At 40.2% G+C, this 19388-nt stretch overlaps 1 protein-coding gene and 1 pseudogene across 4 annotated transcripts in view; one reads left to right on the top strand and one right to left on the bottom strand.

The window, feature by feature from the left end:
* Positions 1 to 19388, bottom strand: part of MLF1 (myeloid leukemia factor 1) — a 31024-nt gene that overhangs the window by 9025 nt on the left and 2611 nt on the right. For 3 of the 4 annotated variants that reach the window (XM_040974859.1, XM_040974860.1, XM_040974861.1), the window contains exon 2: positions 10000 to 10147. In XM_040974859.1, coding sequence (XP_040830793.1) covers positions 10000 to 10147 — 148 coding nt within the window. Of the gene's footprint in view, positions 1 to 2627; positions 2670 to 9999; positions 10148 to 19388 lie in introns of all 4 variants that reach the window. The other variant, XM_040974858.1, reaches the window with a different exon arrangement.
* LOC121152686 lies at positions 2169 to 2386 on the top strand (annotated as a pseudogene).

Below are 19388 nucleotides of genomic sequence, written 5' to 3'. Positions count from 1 at the left end.
CCTGAACTTAAGGTGGTAGGGAATAAGAAGAGGCACAGTTAAGGAGATACTGATATATATTTTTGGGCACACAAAAAACTGAAGTGAAATTAATTTGCATTTCAGAGATTCAACACATCTGAAAAAATATTCTGAAGACATTGTTTCAGTATTAGCTTGAGAATCACAGACTATTTTAGATATAGTTAAAGAGATGAGAAGGTTAGCCCAAAGGAGGAGTACAAAGAGAAGAGATGAGAGGTTTGAGTATAATCTGCTCTCTCCATTTACTTTCAAACTTGTCACCATAAGATGTCTGTGTTGTAATGACTGTGGTGGCCCAAGAGCCTGGAATAACTAAGACACAGGGATACGAACTGGAGCTAAACTCCAGTAAGTCCCTACGGCCTTGGGGACTTGGGAACACACACACTCTCTGAGTGTTGTTTCCTGATTTTAGTATAGTGGTCCCCTTTTCATCATCTAAGCACCGCAGCCTCCTTCCTGCACCACCTGCTTTGCCTCTAGAGCATCATGTTGTTCCATCACATTCCGGGTACTGTGGCTATCTGAAACTGTATCCACATCTATTGTTCACCATTTCACTTTATAAAATTAGTCGTGAGGATAACTCCATCTTGTGTTTTTTATTGTTAGACTTCTGATATTTAAAAAATAATTTCTGCACATAGGACAGCTCAGTAACATTTGCCAAATGAGTGAACAAACTGTTCCTAGCTAAGCTCAAATCTATACATTCATCCGTGTACCCGATAAATCCACCTGGACAATCCACAGACATTTAAATCCAAAACTGAAGCAACATATCCCAAACTGAAATGGTCATTCTGGTCACTTTCACTCAAATCTACTCGGAGTCAATGCTCTTTTCCTTAGTTCAGTGGCATTCCCATCCATCTGCCTCCTCATGCCAGAGTAGCAGGCTTATACTTTCTCCCTGTTCATAACTGCTCCTTCCACCCAGTCAATGTCCAAGAGCTGGCCACTCGCCTCTTCGCTCACTCTTCAATATGACATTTGTCCTTATCACCATGGCATTACCAAGTCAAAGTCATCACTAAGGGCTTTAGTGCAGATGCTCCCAGAGCCTCCTGGTCACTCTGCTTCCAGTGACTCCCTTAGAAACCGGAGCCTGTTGGTTTTCATGAGAATCTGACTCCGAATCCTTTGGTCAAAGTCACTTCCCTGCTTCTAAACAGTGTCACACTCCTTGGGACAGCCTCAGAAAGTCTCTGCTTACCTCCTTCACTTTCATTTATAATTATTGTCCACCTCCTACTCTGGAGCCAAGCGGCCCCAAACATCTTTCAGCACCCCAGGCTCCAGGGTCTTTGTACATGCTGTTTTCTTTGTATTGTATGCTGTTCGTTTCACTTATATTTTTTCTTGGTTAACTCCTTACTAATCCTTAAAATTCAGGAAGTCTTCTCTGACCTCCATTCAACCTACCCCACCTGAAGGATCCATATTAAGTACTTTCACCAAATATTGAATGTTCCTGACCATTTCATTGATAATTCTGGGATAAAATTTTCTTCATTATGTGTCCACTATAAACTCTGGTCAGAAGAGACAAACATACAAAGGGATCCTTAACAAGTTCATAGAAAAATATGAATTATTTTCTAATTTTCCCTTCCAAGTATACTCTAATGTGTCTAGTGCTAGTGCACACACACACACACGGAAACCTTTCATGACAGTGTGGATAATAAAAGTTCCAAGTTCATGCTATTCTCTGCTAGTTCTCAGAGGCTTTCGGTGTTTTTGAACCCTGCATCATAGTCACAGGTGCAAAGCCCCAGATGGGAGCAATGCAGGTAGGCATAGCCCTCCCTTGCTGTGATGCGGGCACGCAGCATGGGCACGTGGGGCATGTAGCGAGGGCAGCTGCTCTAAGCACTGCTGCTGATCTACCTGCAGTGCGAAGCTCTCTCAGTTTTTGAAAGTCATTATCAGCATGTGGAAGTTCCATGCTTTCAGACACAACAATGGGCATCCTTTGGGTACATCAAGCAAATGTTCATCTATATTTTCTACTCTCAAAGACTGATTTTACTTGTGTTGATGTGACTTCCTTGAGAAAACTCGTAAGATACATTTAACATCAATCCTGGTCACCATTAGGGACCTACAAGCCGCGTTTTGGCTTAGGTAGCCGTGCTGCGATGTGGTTCGAGATTTGGCCCGGAGTCGCCATCACAGCCGTGTGCTTGAGCATCTCCGGAATGGCCACTGCATACAACAGGCGCAACGAAAAAAGGATTGCTCATTTGTGTTATCACTGGAGTTTGTTGGAAAGAGAGACACATCTCTGGAGTTCATCATCCCTATGTGACAAAGGGTTTGGAGAACATTGTTTAAAGAAGCATTTTCCCAAATGATGAAAAAACAAAAAAATGCAATTAAGGCCGTCTAACCCTGTCAGAAGTCTGTGTAATGTATTATGTAACATGCAATGTGCTTAATAAACATAAATTGGAAAAAAAGATATATTTAACATGAAAGAAGCATTCAGTACAAATACCCAAAAGCTAATATGCAAGTTAGTGAGCTGCATGCCAATTCAGCTGCTTGAGTTAATGAAAAATATTTTCCAGAAAATTGTTCTGTTTCATGATACGAACCATGCCATAAAAACTGCTGAAAGGTACAAGGGAACTCATTGCCTAAAAAAAAAATACAGTCAATTAATTTTTGACTATGATATTTATTACATAATAATCCTGAAAAGGAAATATACCACAAAAAAGAATAAACAAATGAATGCACTACATTAGCGCACAGCTCAAGGCTACCAAAGTTAAAGAGCCTTTAATCAAAACTGACCATATACATGCATATGTAAGTTATATGCTTATTACTCATTATAGAATTTGACAGAAAAATAGGGAAGCCTTATATCACTTGAAAATATGAGCACTCCAGTATTTATTACAGGAAGCTCAAAAGGAAAAGTATTTGGCATGATTTAAGATAAAAATGAGTAAAAGGAAATACAAATTCATCTCAAAATTCATTGAAAAGATGTAATGATTAAGTCATTTTTCCTTTGCCCAGCTAACCCATATTTTCAAAAGATCAGTTAACCTTACCTGTAAACAATTAAATATCTTTAAATTACCTGAATAAAATTTCCAAATATTAGTGGAGATATTGGGGAAAATCTAATAATACCTCTTTAGACTACAGGAATAAGAAATTAATACAGGCTTTAGAAAGGTTCATATATAGAAAATTTAACATATTTTGTGTCTTCCAAAGGCAAAATAATATTAAGAATCAGATGGAATAATCGAATTAATGAATAATATATTTATATTCTTCAATAGGTCCAGGTGAATAAAAAAATTTTAGATGTACACAATTTTAAAGCTTCCATTATTTATAAATCCCGAACACTGAATTTCCGACTACAGGGTCTATGCTCAGGGCACTTCCAAAGCCCAAGCTGCACGGAGTGGTGGGTGAGCAGTCAGATGGCTAAGATCGTTCGAATGTCTACATCCCACAGTACAAGGTCTGGCTTCAGTTCCTAGCTCCAGCTTCCGGCTCCACCTTCCTGCCAGTGCGGAAGCTAGCAAGCAGTGGTGGTAACGCTAGGGACTAGATTTCTGTCACTTCCGCAGGAGACCTAGATGGGGTTCCTGGCTCCCAGCACCGGCCTCTATGCAGCCCTTGGAAGGTATTTAGGAAGTGAGCCAGCAGATGGGAGTGTATGTGTGTCTCTTCTGTCGCTTGATCTCTTGCATTGACAATAAGCTTGTAGAAAACATTATTAAAAGGTGGAAACCACAGGACAGTCCCTGTCACCAGCACCACAACGTGTAGAAAAGAAATAATCCATTCTGGGCAACGCTTGTCTTAAGAATAGATCTTTTTTTTTTTTTAAATATTTTTAATTTCTTCTTTTTTTAAATTGGAAAGTCAGATAATCAGAGAGGAGATACAGAAAAATGTTTCACCTGTTGGTTCATTCCCCAAGAGGCTGCAACGCCTAAAGCTGAGCTAATCCAAAACCAGGAGCCAGAAGCTTCTTCCAGGACTTCCACATGGGTGAAGGGTCCCAGGGCCTTGGGCCATCCTCCACAGCTCTCCCAGGCCACAAGCAGGGAGCTGGATGAGAAGCAGGGCAGCCAAGATATGAATCAGCACCCTTGTGGGATCCCGGCACGTGCAAGGCAAGGACTTGAGCTGCTAGGCTACAGTGCCAGGCCTAAGAATGGATCTTTTATGTTGAACTTTACAGGTTGTGGAGTGTGGGATTTTACACTATTCACAAGCTAATCCTTGGAACAAGAAAATGGGGAATTACCTATGACCATCTGTATTAGAATTATGATCATGTAATAGACAGACATGTATGTCCCTCCAATATCAGGTACAAATTTTTTGGTATATCATGATGTGTGTTATCATGATGTGTGTGCCTGTTATGTGGAAAATCAAAGACACTATTGGTATTTTGATAATCCCCAATGAATGAGTTTCTGGGGATCCTTTTGTAATTCCGCTGTTTATGTTGGACTGGTTTACAATACTGCAAACGTACTGGTTTGTCTTGGTTTATGATGAAACGAGTTTGCATGTTTGGTTTATTTTGAATGATTTCACTCATTTTTTTTCTGTAAGAAAAACTACTTTAAGAGATTAGCCCCCATTCACCTCAGGCCAGCCAGAGTGAAACAATTTTCTTGGCAATTTTTTGGCCTGAGATTAACTAGAATAGAAACAGTACCTAGATCTTAGTTTCCAGTGAAAGGGATCAAGGCTTCTTGGAATGAAAACTGATTCTAGAACTGAAGCGGGAAATACACAAGATGATCCTGCAACATTTTGTGCCACAAAAAATGAAGCACTTAAATAGTGACAGTGACAGGTGGTGTGTCACAGAAAGGAGCTGACGGAAGAAGCCTCTAGTCAGCAAAGCTATTGCTTAAATACCACGAGGCATGGCATAATTCTGAATTGAGCTTAATTGTTTATAGAAGCTTAAACAATTAAAAAACAACAAAAAAGCCATATTATATTATAATCCAAGCTACCTAAGAAATATCCATGTGTGTATAGTGGTAGAAATAAGTTATTAACACCTGGGAGAGAATAGACAAATGTTCTGTGCAGAAAAATTCCAAGTGGTTTAATGGACAACCTCACTCTGTCTGTGGGAACTGTGCTTGGGGACTTCCTTCCGAGGAACGTCACATGGGAGGGGATGGGAGCACCCTGACGGCTGTGGGTCCAGCATGGTGACGGAGGAGAGCAGTGACAGGTCATGTTAACAGCATGCCCCCTGCTGTGATGAAACTCACATCTACCTGTGAGGCCTGCCCACCAAATCCATAACCTCGCTCTAGTCATGGCAAAAACAGCATAGAAATCTCAGTGGAGGCACATTCTGCAAAATACCTGCCCACAAACTCCAGCGTGTCAAGGCTGCAAAGCAAAAGCCAACAGGGAAGGCCTGAGGAGCTATCGTAGCCAAGCAGCCTTAAGAAGCGGGTCCACTAGCAGCATGTGTCCAGGTCGGATTCCAGGACCAGAAAACAAGGACATCTGGTAGCAACAGTGAAATAAGGGGAAAGCACAGACGTAACAGAAAAACTAAAACAGAAAAATTATTAAAAAGCAAGCTTATTTCGGTACATACTGTACATCTAGAACAGTGGTGTCCAAAGTGTATTGGCTGCACGAACAGAATTCCTACTTGGAACAGATTTTAGGTTGGCTCTGGTTGTTAGCTGAATTATAAGGCACATTGTGAAACACATACACTACACATCTTTAAACAGCTCTTTACAAAATGAACTGAGAAATATAAAGAATCATGGACAAAAGAAACACTAATTAACACACACACAAGAAAATGGCATCATTGACGCTACTGCTTTTAGCACAAGTCTCTCTTTTTTTTTTTTTTGGCCCAAAATACGGCTGATACAGATGACAAGTTTTCAAAATTGGTCAAAATAAAGACAGAAGTATCAAGGTGTCCAAACGCAATTAGGATTTTTTTACTCACTATGCTTAAAAGCTTAGCATTTTGACTCACTGCTTAAATAAAACACTCATTTTAAAACATCACAGGAATAGAAAAGAAAAATCTTCATTATAAGTTTTTTTGTTTTATGTTCTAGAAGCTCAAGTTGACTCAAAGAGAGTTTTACTCAAAAAGTTTATTGTATTCTTGCTGTTAATCTTTTTTACTCTTTTTACATTTTTTGTGATCAATTTCTAACTTTTGGTCCCACATTCACACAATCATAAAATTCTATTAGAAAAGTCAGATAGGAATATAGGTTTTTGCCACAATTGTTGCTTGTTTTAAGTAATTAGTTTTGTTCCTATAGATAGTCTTCATATTTAGATACAAATGTATCAACTACAAAACATACTAGGGGAAAAAGCAAAGTCATATCGGCAAGGACAAATAGAGATATACAGAAAAAATGAATTCTTCTCAAAAGAGAGGGTGGATGTTGCACTGAAAATTTGCCACAAGATGAAAAGCTTGCATTTTAAAAATTATTTCCCTAGAACAACGCTCTGATCATAGTTAGCAAAAGATTTTCATAGTTTGAACAAGAGAAAAAATGCATTGGTGTTAGCATTTTAGGAAAGCTGATGCAATGTAATAAGGAAAAATCTATATTGGAACAATTTTAGAGTTGAGTGGTACTATGAGATTTATAGTCAAGGTTTCATAAAAAGGCTAGTCTAGATCTGATAGAGTAAAAAAATTACCATTTGTGCCTTAAAAATTATTTTTATTTGAGAGGCGCAGGGAGAAAAAGTCTTCATTGCTGCCTGACTCCCGGCATGTTCTCACTCTCTTGGGGGCTATCCCAGGAACCCAGGAGCCATGCTCTCACTCTCCTGGGGGCTAACCCAGGAACCCAGGAGCCATGCTCTCACTCTCCTCCCGGGGCTCACCCAGGAACCAAGGAGCCATGCTCTCACTCTCCTCCCGGGGCTAACCCAGGAACCAAGGAAGCCCACTCAGATCCTCTTTTTGCATAGCAGGAATTCATTCACTTCAGAGAGGCCCACTGCCTCCCAGGGCTACACTAGCAGGAAGCCAGGGTCAGGAGCAGAGCCAGATATTGAACTTAGGCACGCGACTGCAAGATCCAATGTCGTACTACCATTTACTTTCTTGTAATAGGTATACAGGAAGAATATTGCAATTCTTCTTGGAGAAATATTAAAGAGATGATTATTATAGAAGACATAAAGATCACAGGTTCATATACAGATGTGTGCTCTTTACTTCCTATTGTTTAAAAATAAAACTAAATTAAATGTGTGTAGTTGTCTATTTGAGTGCCTATGATAATGTCATCCATTGAGGTAGCCACTAGACACATGGAGGAATTTAAAGTTAATTTCCCGGGCTGGCATGACTTGCCCCAGAGGTTCAGACATCCGTTAGACATCAGCAGCCACATTGGAGAGCCTGGCTCGAGCTCGTATTTCCAACTTGCTCTAACACAGACGCTGGAAGGCAGGAGAGATGGCGCAAGTGATCTGGCTCCCGCCATTCGTGAGGGAAACCTGAACTGAGCCTTTTGCACTCAGCTTTGGCACAGCACAACCGTGTCCGTTGTGTGTCTGTGCATCCCTCAAATAAATTATTAACATTTCATGTTTTAAAAAAGTACCTTTTAGGGGCTAGGAATTTTGGCACACAGTTAAGCCATCCTGCATAAAAACTGGTCTCCCCAGTCCTATCCAGCTGCCTGTTTCATTATGGCTCGCAAGCATTTCACCCCATTATGTAGGCTGCTTCTCTATTAAAATTTTTTCTTGGTTTTACAGAAGTTTTCCAATCAATACCATCCCATTTATTTACTTTCTTTTTTGATGGATACCAGGCATATTTTAAGTGCTCAAGACCAATGTGGCTGGTGACTAGCATGCTGGGCAGTGCACATGTGGAACCTTTCCGTTCTCACAAGTTGAAAGGTAACTCAGCATCCTAGTACTGAGAGGCGGGCCTAGCAGAGATGACCACAGTGTCAGAACCCTCATGAACGGGACTGGTGGCTTCCCACAGGAGCCCGCTGGCTCTTTCAGTCTTTCTGTCAAGACAAAGCAAAATGGTGCCATCTATGAAGCAAGAGTGCCAGCCCTCAGCAGACAGTGAATTCATCAGCATTTCATCTGGGACTCCAGTTCCCTGAACTCTGAAAAACAAACTTTTATAAGCCGAGGCTCAGCATGAAGAAATTTGCTATAGGTGTTCATTTACAACAACAAGAACTATTTTGGTTTTTCATTCAAATGTTGCTCTTGATATTTATATTTGGAATTGTTTTCCTACTTGCCTTTTCATACTCAATTATCTTAATTATGCAACCTTATCGCTTCAGCTGTTAGCTTTCTTCATAATCTGCAACACTCGATTTAGAGCTATTTGGTAAGGCAAATGTAATTCAAAGTATGCTAAAGCGCTAACCGTTCCAAATTTAAATTTTGCAAACAACAGTTTCAAAGAAATTTGGCTGATTAATATTTATATCAGATCTTGTCACAACACTCAGTGCTTTAAACACAAGCGCCTAGGCAAGAAACACTTCTGTTGGCTGGGTGACCAGCAGAGTTCTGGCTGATGTGTGGTCTTCAGTAAGACACTTCCAGTTGAATCATAATAAGGTCTCTTTTCTACACTCACAATTATGGGATAAGGCTCCACTTCTTGCTTCTTTCATAAGAGCTAAGCCTATTTGTGTGCAAGTATAAAGAGCTAAACATATTTTCTTTGCTTTAGTTGCAGCAGATAAATATAAAATTTTTAATTATGGTTTTTATGTCCACTCTAATAACTGTTCTTCTGCACAAGTTTTAAACTTTTTTTTAAGTTTTAAACTTTTATGAAAGCTAATAAGCCATGAAAGTAGAAATCATATATATATATATATACACACACACACACAAATATATATGTTGATACCAACTATTTACTACTGGAAAGACAAAAGTGGCCATTTGAACACGGTGCTTGTAAGCAGATGAGAGCACTTCGAAAAGGTCATGGAAAATGTATATGCTGAAAAAACTAAACAGATTTCAAACATTTTATTTTTAATTCCAGTTTTCCAGGAACTTGCTCAGGTACACTCATGTATAAAACAAATGTGAAGATTAAGATTATCATCATTTTAAATGGAAAATGTAATTTTATTCATCAAACTTCACAGGTGAATCTAAGTATTTTGTTCTTTTTAAGTTTGTTGCAAACAGAAAATATACAAATGTTTTTCTGGAAGATCCGAAAAAGTTTCCTAATTGAGTAATCCAGTGTTCCAGTTAACTGAGTTAACAGAGTTCCAATATCTACATTTTAATTGTAGAGATTTTTATAGAATCCCCCCCCTGAATTTGTTATTCTACAAACGATATTCCTGATAAGGAGAAAGAACAGAGGCAAAAAAAGGGAAGTGATTAGGAAAAATAAGTATCCAGATTTCATCGTTTTGTTGAGCTGAGCTTGTAATCACCCAGTTTTGCTCTCAGACACAAAAATACGCTGAAATTGTCAAGGCGTTTGAAACAGCTCAGGGTTAATCAAAGCTTTGATAGCTGCAGGCACCCAGAAGATGCGGCTTCCTGACCCAACGAGGACAAAGCATGATACCCCCACTGTGAAGTACTTTTGAGTCTGGGTCAAGAAGGCACTTCTTTGGCTGTTCTAATTTAAGACATAAGAAGTTATAAAGTCAGAGGCATTTACACATGAAAAAATTCATGTTTTAAGTTTGTCTTCTAAGAACTATCCCTGTGGCCCTAAACGTTCCGTTTTCAGAGTAGAACTCTTTAAGCTAACAATCCAGTGGCCCAGAATTCAGCTTTCCAGCCATTTTTCTTTTTATGTAACAGCCAGTTCTGTAACATAGTATTTATCATAAATCTACACTCACTTCTGTAACTCTTTCTCCAGGTTTCTGGAACACATCACTCATTGTCTTGAAAATAAATACATAAATACGTAAGACTTACGGTCAAGGAGTTTGCACTGTCATCGCGCCTCCCGTGCTGACGGGCCCGTCCTCTCCCATCAGAGATGCTGAGCAAGTCTCTGCCAAAGGGTTCAGAAAAACTCCTCATCATCTGACGCATGCTCTCTTGGTGTGCAAGGAAAGAGTCGCTGTTGAAAACACACACAGAACCACGTAAGATTAAGTGTTCAAATGTAAAACAAGGGCAATTAATCCAGAGCTAATCTGCTTTTTGAAAGAAAAGAATTAAGGAGAATAGAATAATTTCGTTAAGACCTACTACATGTACAAACAATTTAGGAAAACCTGTTCTATTCATTACTCACCATACCTCACTACGCACAAAAACAAAATCAACATTGATCCTTTACTGTTAGACACACAGTAAAACAATGTGGTTTTTTTTTTAAGATTTATTTATTTTTATTGGAAAGGCAGATATACAGAGAGGAGGAGACACACAGAGGAAGATCTTCCATCTGATGGTTCACTCCCCAAGTGGCCGTAACAGCTGGAGCTGAGCCAATCTGAAGCCAGGCACCAGGAACCAGCAGCTCTTCTGGGTCTCCCACATGGGTGCAGGGTCCCAAGGCTTTGGGTTGTCCTCGACTGCTCTCCCAGGCCACAAACAGGAAGCTGGATGGGAACTGGGGCCACCCGGATTAGAACCGGTGCCATATGGGATCCCGGTGCGCGTAAGCCAAGGACCTTGACCACTATGCTATTGCGCCGGGCCCATAGTAAAACAATGCTAACACATCTCAGGAAATGTAAAAAAAAAAAAAAAGTAATCTGAAAAACACCGCTACCAAGCTGATATCACTTTGTGTAGTGAGTAACAAATCCTAGGGAGAGATAATAAAGGATGTATTCATTTTTTAAACTCTTACTTCTAAAATATAAGCACTGAGAACTACAGCTATGATACGATGTTGCTGTGGTTCCAATAGGGTGGAAATGTAACTCAATTACGGAGTTTAGAGGTAAGCCCTTGGGCAGTGACTAAGATTACAGAGAGATAAATCGGATCCTGGTGGGCTACTGGAGGCAGAGAGCACAGATGGATGTGCACAGATGAGTGCCCCTGGTGTGGGAAGCCCTGTGTCACCCTGGGACTCAGCACCAGCGGCTAACCGGTGCAGGCCAGCTGGTCTTAGAGGGTGAATCTCAGAAGCATGGACCAAGGTAAGCGTCTTTCAAAAGTTTGCTTGTCTCATCTATTTTGTTATAGAACAAAAAGCTGATCAATAGCAACATATATTTTAATAAAAAAAATTATTGATAATCTGCATGAGGCTAAACCTTGTTTTTAAGGACTCTGAAGACTAGAAGTCACCACCCAGCATACATTTTTGCTAACTCTCAATATCGCATTTCTAGGCACTTCCAGGGTCACCAACTAACCTGTGAGCTGGGCAGTAATAATACAGATTCTTTCCCCCTTCCTGCCACCTCTGGGTGTGACTAACGGGCACACATTCCTGGTCGTATTAACTTAACCAGGGCCTCACCAATCTTTGAAGAATACTGCCTCTTCTGCATTTGTGGTACCTGCGTTATTACAACTCCAACCTCTCTTCCTGAGATCGTCTTCAAAGTTGCAAAAGCAAGGGTAAGAAAATATCTATCTATCTATCTATCTATCTATCTATCTATCTATCTATCTATCTATCTATCTATCGCCAAGACTAAACCATGCATCCTGAAAGCAGATAGTATGTGACCAATACAGTGTGTTGAATAAATGTTACTTTCCCTTATTTTTTCTTCCATTTGTGGACACTACTTCCTATTATTTCATCATTAAGTTCTGCCCATGAAAAAAAAAAAAAAAACTTTACTTAAAAAAACACAAAAAGTGGGCCCAGCACGGTGGCGCAGTGGTTAAGGTCCTCGCCCTGCACGCCCGGGATCCCATATGGGTGCCGGTTCTAATCCTGGCAGCCCCGCTTCCCATCCAGCTCCCTGCCTGTGGCCCGGGAAAGCAGTCGAGGACGGCCCAAAGCTTTGGGAACCTGCACCTGCGTGGGAGACCCGGAAGAGGCTCCTGGCTTCGGATCGGCATAGCATCGGCCCGTTGTGCTCACTTGGGGAGTGAATCATCGGACGGAAGATCTTCCTCTCTGTCTTTCCTCTCTGTGATCCGCCTTTCCGATAAAAATAAATCTTTTAAAAAAATTAAAAAAAAACACAAAAAGCAATAAGCAAGTTCCAGGACCTATTCTATGATAGTTTTAAAAAAGTTCAAGAAAACATGTAAGATACACTCACAAAAATGTCCACACCCACGCACGTACACATTCTCTACTAACCTTCTGAAAAACACTCATACAAATGGAGCTCTAAAATTGTTGCGCCAATAAACATCTTTTTAAAAAGTATTATTCTTATTTGAAAGGCAGGGTTGCAGAGAGGAGACACAGAGAGGGAGATCTTCCATGTGCTGATTCACTCCCCAATGAGTGCCAGCACCAGAGCACCGGAGCTGAGCCCATCTGACGCTGCGAACCAAGAGCTTGCTGCGGGTCTCCCACGTGGTGGAAGGACCCAAGGACTTAGACATTTGACTCCTCTGACTCCGCTTTCCCAGGTCATAAGCAGGGAGCTGGATTGCAACTGGAGCTTCCCAGACTGCAGGTGGAAGCTTGGTCCACCACACTGCACTGTCAGCCCCCCAATAAACGTCGCTAATTCTACTTCCTGCAGCCTCAAGTGTGCTTTATAAATGTGCTCACGATCTGTTGCTAACTCATTCAGGAATCCATAAAGTTTAATGCATTAAAGAATGGTTTCTCAACTCTGGAAAGGCACTGAAGACAAGACACTGATCCGCTCGGAAGCTCGTATCCCCCATTCTAGAACTCTAAGACACACACGGTTGGCGTTCACTTTCCGATCTAACCTTATCCCTGAGTCTCACCTCCCTTCAGACTTCCACCTTAGATCCTCTGCTTAGGTCACCTTTCTTCTCTTTAATACAATTCTAATCCTACGATGTCATCATGAGGAAACTAAAAAATTCTGTCATCTGCAGTAACCTTGAGAAGAAATTTTCTTCCCAATTCTGGAGTATTTGTATGCACCAAATGGATCCATGTATCACTTCTGAGAGTAGAGTAGGGCGGCTCTGTGCCCATTTTAACTGTACAGTTTGATACATTTTGAAAAATGCAGTATCGTAATTATCACTACAGTTAAAATCTAAGACATTTCTATCCCTCCCAAATTTCTCCTACTTTTTGCAGACAATTGCCATCCCTAATCCTAATTACCAATAATAGGCTTTCTGTCACATTTTTGTTCTATCAGAACTTCATATAATGGAAATCATATTGTAATGCAGCCGTCTAAGGCTAATGCATCTCCGGGTCAGCCACGTTGTCCCACTTACCAAGAGTTCATTCGGTTTTCTTACCAAACCAACTATGTATATGTGATTATGTAAGCATAATTATAAAACTTTCTAGTTTGTCTATTATGAATAAAAATGGTATGAACATTTATGTAATCTTTTCTTTTGAGTAAACATCTTGATACGAGTGGAACACCCGGGTAGTAGAGTAAAAGTGCATTAATTTACAAACATTGAGAACTGACAGTTCCAGTTATACTATGTTCTTGCCAAAATTCGGTATTATGAATATAATTTTAGCCACTCCAGAGTAGTATAATAATATCTCACTGTGGTTTTATTTTGTACCATTTGTCACTGAAAATTTTTCTTTGATGAAGTGTGTGTGTAAGTCCTTTTAAATATTTTGGATACAAGCCTTTTGTTAGATATATGTCTAGTAGTTTTTTTCCCAGTGGGAATTGCCTTTCATTTTCTTAACATCTGCTTTATTCAGCCTCACATCCATGAATCTTTGTTGGGTTTTCATTTTTCACCACAGATGTCAGAGGCTTTCAACAGCTTTACAAAAAGCTGGAGAATAAGTTATTTTCCATGAACATTTTCAAGACCCTTTATATGTATAATTTCAAAAACTTTTGCACTAAAATAACTGACCTTTTAATTCTACTTCCTATTAACTTTGGAAAAGTTGTTTTACTTAAATTTTTATCCAGTGTCTTTCATCTTTTTTTAAAGATAACCACTAGTTGTAACATTGTATATATCTTTATAAAGTATCTTCACAATTCCTTTTAGAAAATAAAGAATATAAATTTTAAAATGAAAAAAATCATGAATTAGAAGTGGAAAATTTGAGGGGAGTACAGTATAAAAAGATACATGCAGTCATGATTCTAATGTACAATCAAAATTTTCTGTCTACAATTAAAAGGCTCTGGGCCTGGAAGTGTGGCCTAGTGGCTAAAGTCCTTGCCTTGAATGCGCCAGGATCCCATATGTGCATCAGTTCTAATCCCAGCAGCCCCACTTCCCATCCAGCTCCCTGCTTGTGGCCTGGGATGGCAGTCGAGGACAGCCCAAAGCTTTGGGACCCTGCACCCATGTGGGAGACCCAGAAGAGATTCCTGGTGCCTGGCTTTGGATTGGCATAGCACCGGCCATTGTGGTCACTTGGGGAGTGAATCATCGGACAGAAGATCTTCCTCTCTGTATATCTGATTTTGTAATAAAAATAAATAAATCTTAAAAAAAAAAAATTGAAAAAGCTCCATTTTCATTTTATATAATCTGATATGGGAGATCTGTGTGACATTCTGCAAAATGTTTTGATGTTTTTAAATGTAATTTCAGTTAGGAATAATACAAACTTGATTTTATAACCTCTGAATTCGTGAACTCAGAAGTTTCCATGTGTAGTAGACAGCCACATGGGACGCAGGTGTCTCCACTGTCTGCATTCTAGCATGCTTTGACGCAGTGCTGATGCAGGTGCAGGGCCTCATGAATAACCACCACTGCGCTGGACCACTTTACAAGGCATCCCCAACTCATCTTGTGCTTGCTCTGATGAACATAGTCTCTAACAAATAACATATTTATTGAATATCTATATAAAATTCACTGTGTTAGGTGATGAAACAGGGATCTGTTGAGCTTGGTGCAGGGGATGTCTAGAGCAAATTTTCAACTTTCTTTCTTTTTAAAAAAGATTTACTGGGCCCAGCGCGATAGCCTGGTGGCTGAAGTCCCTGCCTTGCATGTGCCAGGATCCCATATGGGTGCCGGTTCTAATCCCAGCAGCCCCGCTTCTCATCCAGCTCCCTGCCTGTGGCCTGGGAGAGCAGTTAAGGACAGCTCAAAGCCTTAGGACCGTGCACCCACATGGGAGACCCAGAAGAAATTCCTGGCTCCTGGCTTCGGATCAGCTCAGCCATTGCGGTCACTTGGGGAGCGAATCATTGGACAGAAGATCTTCCTCTCTGTCTCTCCTCCTCTCTGTATATCTGACTTTGTGATATTCAGCATAAACTAACAAGTAATTGTTGCGCTAGAATGTAACACAACTTATTTATTATTATAAAATAAGATAAAATGTGTTCAATATTCAAAACTATAAAACACGTGTAGCACATTCATTACTCCGTAACAACTACAGGGGGTGGATGCTGCAGCCCAATATTTAACTGCCGCCTGGGATGCCTGTAGCCTATGTTTTCACCCACGTTATTTTATTCACTTTATTTCACAACTCCATGAGATATAACAGTATATTTTAATCACTTGTCTGTGTTTAGAATTGGGATTGTGACTCTACTTGACCTTGCCCAGTCAATATCACCAACAGTTTCATTCAGTTACTTACCAATTGCATTGTACTTCTTTGCTACAGCATTTTTCTAAACCCTCGTGTCTCTTATTTCATTACCCCTTTCTTTAGCCTAAATATCATCCAATTTGTTCACATAAGCAGTCATCTTATGCCCTTTTGGTCTTAATATTCTCTGTTTAGGTTTTGTCCTGCATTGAGTCTGCCAAGTTATAGAAGGATAATGGGTTTGGTGAAGTCCATCATTCTGCTACTGAAATGTTTTCTGACATTGTAGGTATCAATAAAAATCAATAAATTAGGTGAATATTCTCAATTTATCTTTATTAAGTGCTGAGGATGAAAGATACATGTGACGGAATATTAGTTACAAACTATGACATCTTGCTGAAAATTCCACCTCAGAACACACATCTGAAACAAATTATGTAGATAATTTTGAAAGCTTAAAACTTCCCTCACAAGATGCTCCTGTCTTATTTCCTATTATTAGAAGAATGCTCTCAATAAAGACAACAGTTGAAGCATGATTTGTACATGAAATGCATTCACTTTTAACTCAACAGATGGGTCAAAGTGACGTCCTTTAACAACCAACTACACTTCCAAAGGACAGAATAAGTACGTAATTGTAAAATGTTTTAAACTTCAACCTATAGAAATGCAATTTTAAGCTGCAGCTGAGAGCAAGGAGATGCGGTAGTAACACACTGTAAACATACAAGGATCCTTGAAATGGTAAAGGCAAGCATACATGACAACGCATGCATGAATTTCATTGTTTTTGCACCAGAATAAACATCTCTAACCTTCTTTTCCCATAAACTTTTGGAATGCCCTTCTTTGCCTGGCAGATTGGATCTCAGACTAGTCATCACACACGATGTGCACCTGAGACAGTAAGTGCTTTCAGCAAAATAATTCATTAGAAATAAGGCTGGTAGGTTTGTCCAGTCTGTTCTGAGTCTTCAATACCCAAAGTTGTAGTGGTAATAGAACCACTGTTTGCAGGCTTGCCTGACCAGAATTTTTCAGTAGCTCTAAAGATTCAGTTTCTGTATCAAGTAGAAAATTCTGGGGCCCTGCGCGGTGGCGCAGTGGTTAAGGTCCTTGCCTTGCATGCCAGGGATCCCATATGGGCGCCGGTTCTATCCCGGCGGCCCCGCTTCCCTTCCAGCTCCCTGCCTGTGGCCCGGGAAGGCAGTTGAGGATGGCCCAAAGCTTTGGGACCCTGCACCCGCGTGGGAGACTCACAAGAGGCTCCTGGCTTCGGATCGGCATAGCATCGGCCGTTGCGCTCACTTGGGGAGTGAATCATTGGACGGAAGATCTTCCTCTCTGTCTCTCCTCTCTGTATATCCACCTTTCCAATAAAAAGTAATAAAAATAAATCTTTACAAAAAAAAAAAAGAAAATTCTGAATCACTACACATATTTAAGTTCTTCTACTAAAAATTTGATATTCTTTATGTATATCAAAATCATTTTAACTTCAACTGTCATGTCTATACACACATATTTAACTACATATTCCATATTAATTTTTATTTTAGGTATATGAGGCAGAGAGGTGCCTCATGCACAGGTGCCCATATACAGGCACATACACAGATCTCCAATTTGCTGGTTCACTCCTGGAAGCTAGAAATAGATGTGGTTGGGCCAAGGCTGCAGCCAGGACCTCAATCATGTAGCTGGCAGAGACTCAACGACTTAAGCTGCCACCTGCTGCCTCCCACAGCACAGATTAGCGGGAAGCTGGAATTGGGAGCCAAGTCAGGACTGGAACTCAGCCACTGTAATATGCTATTTAGGTGTCCTAAGTGGCATTTTAACTGCTGTGCTGTAGGACCAATCTCATATATATATGTATATATTCTTAAACAGATCCAAGTGTGAGAAAGTATTTTTTTTAAAAAGATTTATTTATTTTTCTTGGAAAGTCAGATATACAGAGGAGGAGAGACAGAGAGGAGGATCCTCTGTCCACTGATTTACTCCCCAAGTGGCTGCAATGGCCAGAGCTGGGCAGATCCAAGCCAGGAGCCAGGAGCTTCTTCCGGATCTCCCAGGTGGGCACAGGTTCCCAAGGCTTTGGGTCATCCTCTACTGTTTTTCCAGGCCATACGCAGGGAGTTGGATGGAAAGTGGGGAGGCTAGGACACAAACTGGTACCTATATGGGATCCTGGCATATGCAAGGCAAGGACTTTAGCCACTAGGCTACCGTGCCAGGCTGAGAAGAAGTATTCTTCAGAAAACCACATGCCAGGAGGTGTCAACTCTTCTATTTTCTGTTAAAGATGTATCTATTTTTACTGGAAAGGCAGATTTACAAAGAGAAGGAGAGACAGAAAGATCTCCCCATCCACTGGTTCACTCCCGAAATAGCAGCAACAGCCAGAGCAGAGCTGAGTCAAAGCCAGGAGCCGGGAGCTTCTTACTGGTCCCCCACACAGGTGCTGGGTCCCAAGGCTTTGGACCATCCTTCACTGCTTTCCCAGGCCACAAGCAGGAACCTGAATGGGAAATGGAGCAGCTGGGACACGGAACCAGCACTCATATGGAATCTTGGTGCTAGTAAAGAGAGGATGAGCTAAATGAGCCATTGCACTAGGCCCAGAAGGTACCCACTTTAGCTTTATTTTTAACCAAGCATTACTCAAGAAGGTATGTCTAAATACGTAATGCGAATTTTTTCACAGAAACAACCTCAGCTTAGAGAGATGATGCCAATTAAAAAAAAATATATCAAACATGAACACATAAATTTTCAAGTATAATTTTTAAAGTATCTTTAGTTTTTCAATGAAACATTTCAACATACACTGTTAGGAAAATATAACAGTTCTCTGAATTCTATAAATTTTAATAATTGTTAACTCAACATTCTTAAGCATTTCACAAATTGAGTAAGGATTATCAGTCTCAATATTTCTAAATTTAAATCCCCCAAATTATATTTGTCTATCAACTTTTGAATAACCGGTAAGAGTACAGTGAACCTATAATGATTATGCTTGATTGTGAACTCACGGATTTGTTAGAAAGCAGCAATGTTGTAATCAGAACATGTCAACATTGGGGCTGGTGTGGCAGTGTGCTAGGCTAATCCTCTGCCTACAGTGTGGGAATCCCTCTATGGGCATAGGTTTGAGTTCCAGCAGCTCCACTTGACTTTTAATCCACCTCCCTGCTTCTGGACTGGGAAAGCAGTGTAGAATGGCCTAAGCGCTTGGGCCCCTGCACACAATGTAAGATCTCTTTCTATCCTTTTCTCCGTAATGCTGCCTTTCCAACGAAAAATAAATCTTAAATGTCAACATCAACAATAACATTTTCTGAACGCAATCAACTCAATGGTGACTTAACTACAAGTCATAAAGCATGCCAGATCATTATTAAGAAAAATATTTACTGAATTCTTTCCATGTAACTACCCACTGCGGAAGCCAACAGGAACAATGTTTACATAAAAGATGGCGGCAGGCATGGGCTACGTGTCCCACCTCCCTTCTGCATCCCCAAGCGGTACGGATAATTTAGTTTGTCATTTTTATGAATCCCCTATGTTTCAATTCAATTAAATAAGGGATACTTGTTTTGTTTGGAGTTGGGGTTAAAAAAAAGTGACAAATTACCTAAAATGGGTATAAACCCACACTCTTTCTCCTGTACCCCCAAGTCTTTATTTATAATTAATTGTGAAG

Source organism: Ochotona curzoniae, unplaced genomic scaffold (assembly GCF_017591425.1).
Source record: "Ochotona curzoniae isolate NIBS_2020 unplaced genomic scaffold, NIBS_Ocur_1.0 contig_2599, whole genome shotgun sequence".
NCBI classification, from domain to species: Eukaryota; Metazoa; Chordata; class Mammalia; order Lagomorpha; family Ochotonidae; genus Ochotona; species Ochotona curzoniae.
This window is presented reverse-complemented; position numbering and strand designations above follow the sequence as displayed.